This window comes from Chiloscyllium plagiosum, chromosome 9 (assembly GCF_004010195.1).
Source record: "Chiloscyllium plagiosum isolate BGI_BamShark_2017 chromosome 9, ASM401019v2, whole genome shotgun sequence".
Classification (NCBI taxonomy): Eukaryota; Metazoa; Chordata; class Chondrichthyes; order Orectolobiformes; family Hemiscylliidae; genus Chiloscyllium; species Chiloscyllium plagiosum.
This window is the reverse complement of record NC_057718.1, coordinates 75,923,774-75,929,872: the sequence shown is the minus strand read 5'-3', so window position 1 is coordinate 75,929,872 and position 6,099 is coordinate 75,923,774. Positions and strand designations below refer to the sequence as shown.

The 6,099-nt window shown below is 41.6% G+C and overlaps 1 protein-coding gene across 8 annotated transcripts in view; it reads left to right on the top strand.

The window, feature by feature from the left end:
* LOC122552951 (unconventional myosin-VI) overlaps positions 1 to 6,099 on the top strand; it is a 252,618-nt gene that overhangs the window by 174,873 nt on the left and 71,646 nt on the right. For all 8 annotated transcript variants that reach the window (XR_006312565.1, XR_006312566.1, XR_006312567.1 and 5 more), the window contains exons 14-16: positions 1,124 to 1,215; positions 2,867 to 2,939; positions 3,545 to 3,672. Coding sequence is in view for 5 of the 8 variants with exons in the window: in XM_043696242.1 (XP_043552177.1) it covers positions 1,124 to 1,215; positions 2,867 to 2,939; positions 3,545 to 3,672 (293 nt within the window). In the remaining 3 variants the exon portion in view is untranslated. The remainder of the gene's footprint in view (positions 1 to 1,123; positions 1,216 to 2,866; positions 2,940 to 3,544; positions 3,673 to 6,099) is intronic.

Sequence of the window (6,099 nt, the reverse complement as noted above, 5' to 3'; positions counted from 1 at the left end):
CCTCGCCCTCGCCCTCGCCCTCGCCCTCGCCCTCGCCCTCGCCCTCGCCCTCGCCCTCGCCCTCGCCCTCGCCCTCGCCCTCGCCCTCGCCCTCGCCCTCGCCCTCGCCCTCGCCCTCGCCCTCGCCCTCGCCCTCGCCCTCGCCCTCGCCCTCGCCCTCGCCCTCGCCCTCGCCCTCGCCCTCGCCCTCGCCCTCGCCCTCGCCCTCGCCCTCGCCCTCGCCCTCGCCCTCGCCCTCGCCCTCGCCCTCGCCCTCGCCCTCGCCCTCGCCCTCGCCCTCGCCCTCGCCCTCGCCCTCGCCCTCGCCCTCGCCCTCGCCCTCGCCCTCGCCCTCGCCCTCGCCCTCGCCCTCGCCCTCGCCCTCGCCCTCGCCCTCGCCCTCGCCCTCGCCCTCGCCCTCGCCCTCGCCCTCGCCCTCGCCCTCGCCCTCGCCCTCGCCCTCGCCCTCGCCCTCGCCCTCGCCCTCGCCCTCGCCCTCGCCCTCGCCCTCGCCCTCGCTCTCTTTCTCTCACGCTCTATCCTACCCATTAAGGGAACGCTGGTGGGGAAAGTGTAGAGGTTGTTGTGGAAGGAAAGCCAACTCACTAAGTGCTAGGGGATGTAGAGCATGGAGGAGAAAGTGAACCAGACTCTGAAGAACAAGAACTGCAGTTATGGTGCGCAATAGTTTTGGGAAACTGATGAAACACCTTTATTGAGGTTGAATCTTTATTCACAATTTTCAGCAAGCTGCTTTGCTTTTGTTTACATAATTTCAAAGAAGTCAAATTCCTCACTTATAGAAGAACGTGATGGACTGCTTAAGTAGTTGGTTGAGTAAAGTTTCTACTTAGTTTGTCAAGTTTCATGTCCTTGACAAAGTCAACATATTAGGCTGGAATAGCCGAGTGTCAATTTGTGTTGATTCATTCGTGTCAATGCAAGCTTCTGTGTAAATGGGACAGTATATCTCTGAAACCTATCTTCCGACATGAAAGCTCTTTGCAAGCCCACCCCCCACAATCTTAGTTTATAGAATTACAGATAATTCAACATTTAAGATTGTTGAGAAAAGCATTAGCAATTATAAATCGCTCTGCAAGCTGTGTGGTGTTTGCTGACCTTTTCTAGTTTGTATTTTCAGAATATTTTGAGCATAATAGCTTTGAACAATTCTGCATTAACTACTGCAATGAGAAGCTTCAGCAGTTTTTCAATGAAAGGATCCTAAAAGAGGTACGACATGCACTTATTTCTTGTGTCTATGTCAACCTAGATTAAAATTGATGTAACAGAAAGATCGTATGTTACCCAGAGGACATTGTGGATTGCTGTATTTCATTCTATGCAAGTTCTGCCTCAGGTTACTGCAGTTCCCTTGAAACATGCTGATAAATCTCCTCTACAATCTTTAAGTTCTGTTGTATCTTTTCAGAAAAGTTGTGTCCAGAATTGTCCATGGTAAACAAATTAAGATCTAACCAGTGATTTCCCAAGTTCTAACATGATTTATTTGCTTTTTATATTCTATTCTGTTATTTATAAATCCATAACCCATGTATACCATTCTAATTTTATAATGTTAGCTTTCCTTCATTAACTCATTTCTCGTTCAATTAAAGTTTTGTCTGTCCTTTATTGCATATATCACCTTAGTAATCTACTCTGCCACCTTTAAGGCTTCTTGGATATGAACACTTTGATCTCTGTGCTCATTTACACTTTGTCAGTTGTACCATGTATACACTTGTTGCAACATATCCTCCAGACATGTACGCTTTATACTTTTGCGTATTTTACTTCATTCTGTAAGACTGTGAGGAGGTCATTTAGCCTGCTGAGTCTAGTCTGCCAGTCAGAGAATGTAGCTGATCTGATGGCCTTCAACTTCACTTTTCTGCCTTTTCCCATAACCTTAATTCCTTTGTAGTTTACAAATCTGTCTATCTCCGTCTTGAATATAATTAATTGACCCAACCTCAATAGCCTTTGCTGTAAAGAATTCCACAGATTCACTAATCTGAGAGAATTCTCTGAGGATTCCTCCTCATCTCTATCTTAAAAATGCAATTCCTAATTCTGAGGTGATTTGTAACCCTAGATTGTGTCACAAGGAGAAATGACCTTTCTGAATCTACCCTGTCAAGTTCCCTAAGAAGCTTGTATATTTCAATAAGGTCACCTCTCATTCTTCTCAACTCCAGGCCCAATTAAGTGCAATTTGAACTGAATGGCTCTCTATGCCATTTAAAGGGCAGTTAAAGATGGGCAATAAGTGCTGGACTTGGTGATGCCCACATCCCATGAAAGAATAAATAAAATTCTTCCTACGTTAATTTTGGATATTTTTTTTCTAGCACACAATAGTTGTATTGTTGAATAGTAGTGAATGCAATAGTGAAATTATTACACCATTTGGAGAAACAGTCATTCATATGGTTGCAAGGTGGCTCAGTGGTTAGCACTGCAGCCCCACAGCAATTGCAGCCTCAGGCGACTGTGTGGAGTTTGCACGTTCTCCCCGTGTCTGCGTGGGTTTCCTCCGGGTGCTCCGGTTTCCTCCCACAGTCCAGTGATGTGCTGGTCAGGTGGATTGGCCATGCTAAATTGCCCATAATGTTAGGTGCATTAGTCAGAAGAAAATGGGTCTGGGTGGGTTACTCTTCGGAGGATCAGTGTGGACTTGTTGAGCCGAAGGGCCTGTTTCCACGCTGTTTAGAATCTAATGTAATATCAAGAATGTTGTTTTTTGTCTGAATAACCTTTAGTAATAGCAACATAAAGAACAACGTTTATACAAATTGATCAAAATTTGTTCTGAAAATTTCAACAATCACTTCAGATGGTAGATATAGTAACACTGACCTGATGTCTCTTTTGCCTTTAGGAACAAGAGCTATACCAGAAAGAAGGCCTTGGTGTGAATGAAGTGCACTATGTTGATAATCAAGACTGCATAGGTACGTAACAAAGGAACTTGCTGAAGAGCCTCGTTTGGCTGCAACTTTTCCTGGTCATGTTTGGATGTGAAATGTTGATGCTTTACATTCCGATTCATTACTAATTATAAAGGTGCTGCTAGTCAACATTCAAGTTCTAAGATGGGTGATTGCAGACAAGTTAGGTTAATGTGACCTACCAGGATTTCCTTGGATCTAGAATGATCACAGTGGAGCAAAATGCAGCAAGTGTAGCATTGCTGTTAAAGGAAGGAACGAGAGAGAATACAGGGAACTACAAGCCAGTTATATTGACGTTGTCATTGGGAGTCACTGGAATCTATTATCAAGAAACAATAAAAGGCACGTAAATATCATTACTGTTTGTCATTCGTTAGTATATGAATAGGAAGGGTTTGTTGTTGAGTATTTGGGCTGATAAGTAGTTCCTCTACTTCTGTTTGTAACCAATGGATCGTAACCTGTTTTTTGCTGAGCATACAAGGCTCAAACCTGCAATGTCAAAAATTCAAAATGAATTATCACTGCTTCCATTGCCACAAATATAAATGTAAGCTAGTGTTTAATGTGCACGCAAACACATTTTTCATTTTCCTTTTAAACAGATCTAATTGAAGCTAAGTTAGTGGGAATCCTGGATATTTTGGATGAAGAAAATCGCTTGCCTCAAGCAAGTGACCAGCATTTTACTGCTGCAATACACCAGAAGCATAAGAATCACTTCCGACTCACGGTGAGTTACTACAGTCAGACTAAAGTCATTTGCAAAGTAGGAAATCTGTGATTTGTTTCTTAACCTGTTCAGAGGAACTGATCTCTGCTGAGGGTGCAAGAGTTTGTCTCTGGATTTACCTAAAGGCGGCACTAACTAGGGCTCCTGCTTCTGATAGATCGGTCTAGTAACATTTGATGCAGAGAGCAAATGTGGATGTTGGATGAAGAAAATAGAGGGTTTGGCTACAATTGCTTCCATGAAAAATATTAATCTTCTAACCATACCCTATGGAGGTTGATGCTCCTCAGCAATTTAGGACAGGAGTGGGAGGAAATTGCGTACAGGAAACTCAACATAATGCTTGTTGAATGTATTCAGTAACAGGTAACCAACCAGGAGAAGTCAATTCTCCCTAAGTATATTTAAGTATTGTGTATTAATCCTGGTTGCTCCAGCTGTAAGGAACTTCCATGAAATACGAAGTTGAGCTTATTTTCTGTTATAAACTGAATGAGGGGGGGAGAAGAAGTTAGTGTTCTATATGGGAATTGTTCATGCCCAATGCACAGGCTGGTCCCAGGCTCCATCTGGATCTGATTGCATGTCATGAGTCCTTGTCATGGTCAAATAAAAATGATCATTTAAGATTGCAACAGATATTGCCAATTTTAATAGATTGCTAAAGTGGGAGTGATAGAATCTTGTAAAGTGTCTGGCTGCTGGGAGATATTCTCAAGTGAGTGATGGTGAACTTTAATGTCTTTAGTGAGAATCTATATTTTAAATGTTGTAACTGCAATCCAGATTTTTACACTGAACTGTGTTTCAGGAACTACTTTGGTATTTTTATGTTAGCATAGGTTTGATACCTGGACAGAGTAGTCAAAGGCAAATGATGGCTTTTATCATTGACTGTGACTGTGACAAAAGTGATGTCTACAAAGTGGATTTCGCCTTTCCCCAGGTTAATTTCATTCTGGATCCAACTGCAGAGGATCTCTGAAGTCCCAAAAATGAAAATGAGTAAATTTATATTGAAGAAATTTCACATGGCAAATCATGAAATTAAATTCATTAATTAACTTAATTTTTAAAGAAGTGCAGATACAAATTGTGAGGAAGTCACAAAGAGATTGGCAGGGAAGAAGGTGGAGTTTAATAATGTTTGGAAGTGTGAGGTTATTCATTTTTGTTGTAAGAAAAAACGTGTCCGTGTTGATGCTGAGATGTTTTTTGGTAAAGTTGCACAAAGGATGTAAAGTTTATATGTGGGTACAACAAACATTTAGGATGGCAAATAGCAAGTTGGTTTTTATTGCAAGTGAATTTGAGTGTAGAAATAAAGATGTTTTGCTGAACTTACAGTACTCCAGGTGTTAAAGTTTGTGTATGATTTGGAGATGCCAGTGTTGGACTGGGGTGTACAAAGTTAAAAATCATACAACACCAGGTTATAGTCCAACAGGTTTAATTGGAAGCACTAGCTTTCGGAGCGACGCTACTTCATCCGGTGGTAGTGGAGGGCTCAATCCTAACACAGAATTTATAGCAAAAATTTACAGTGTGATGTAATTGAAATTATACATTGAAAAATTGAATGTCTGTTAAGCCTTTCATCTGTTAGAATACAGTGATAGTTTCACTTCTTTCATGTGTAAATCACAAAACCTTTTTTAATTAAAAAGTTGCATTCTCGGGTTAGCTGTTAACAATGGTGATAGCTAGACAATATGTCGAAGGTGTTGGCTCCTTGTGTTCTCTGTCTATGCCATGATGTTTAGATTGATTCTAATCTAAAAAGTGAGATAATGGAATTTTACATAAATTCATACAGTTTTTGAGCTCAGTTATCCAGAGATTGCAACAGTTAGAGATTCCCAAGACAGATGAAATAAGTTCTCAGAGTCTATTCTGTCAAGTCCCCAGAAGTCAAGTGATTGAATAGTCAGAGAATACAAGGAGGCCATTCACCCCATCATGTTGGCACTAGTTATCAGAAGGAGTGATTCAACACATGCTTTTCTTTTTCCTATCACTCTGCAAATACTTTTTTTCAGATAATCCAATTCCTTTACCAAAAAAAATCAATGGACCATGCCTTCATTGCACTTTCAAGCAGTGCTTTGCAGATCATGCAATGTCAATCATATCAAATCTTGGTTTTTCCAAACACCGGGTAATAGAAACCGAATTTACTCTGCTTCTCTTTATAGGATAAATCTTTCAGCTCAGAAGCATCTACATGCATTCATGTAGAACTCTGAGCTCAAAACCTGTATGAATTTATGTAAAACTCCGTTATCTCACTTTTTAGATTACAATCAATCTAAGCATCACGGCATAGACAGAGAACACAGGGGGCCAACACCTTCAACATATTCTGGATTAGTGGTGGTATTCCTGATGAAGGGCTTTTGCCCGGGACTTCGATTTTTCTGCTCCTCG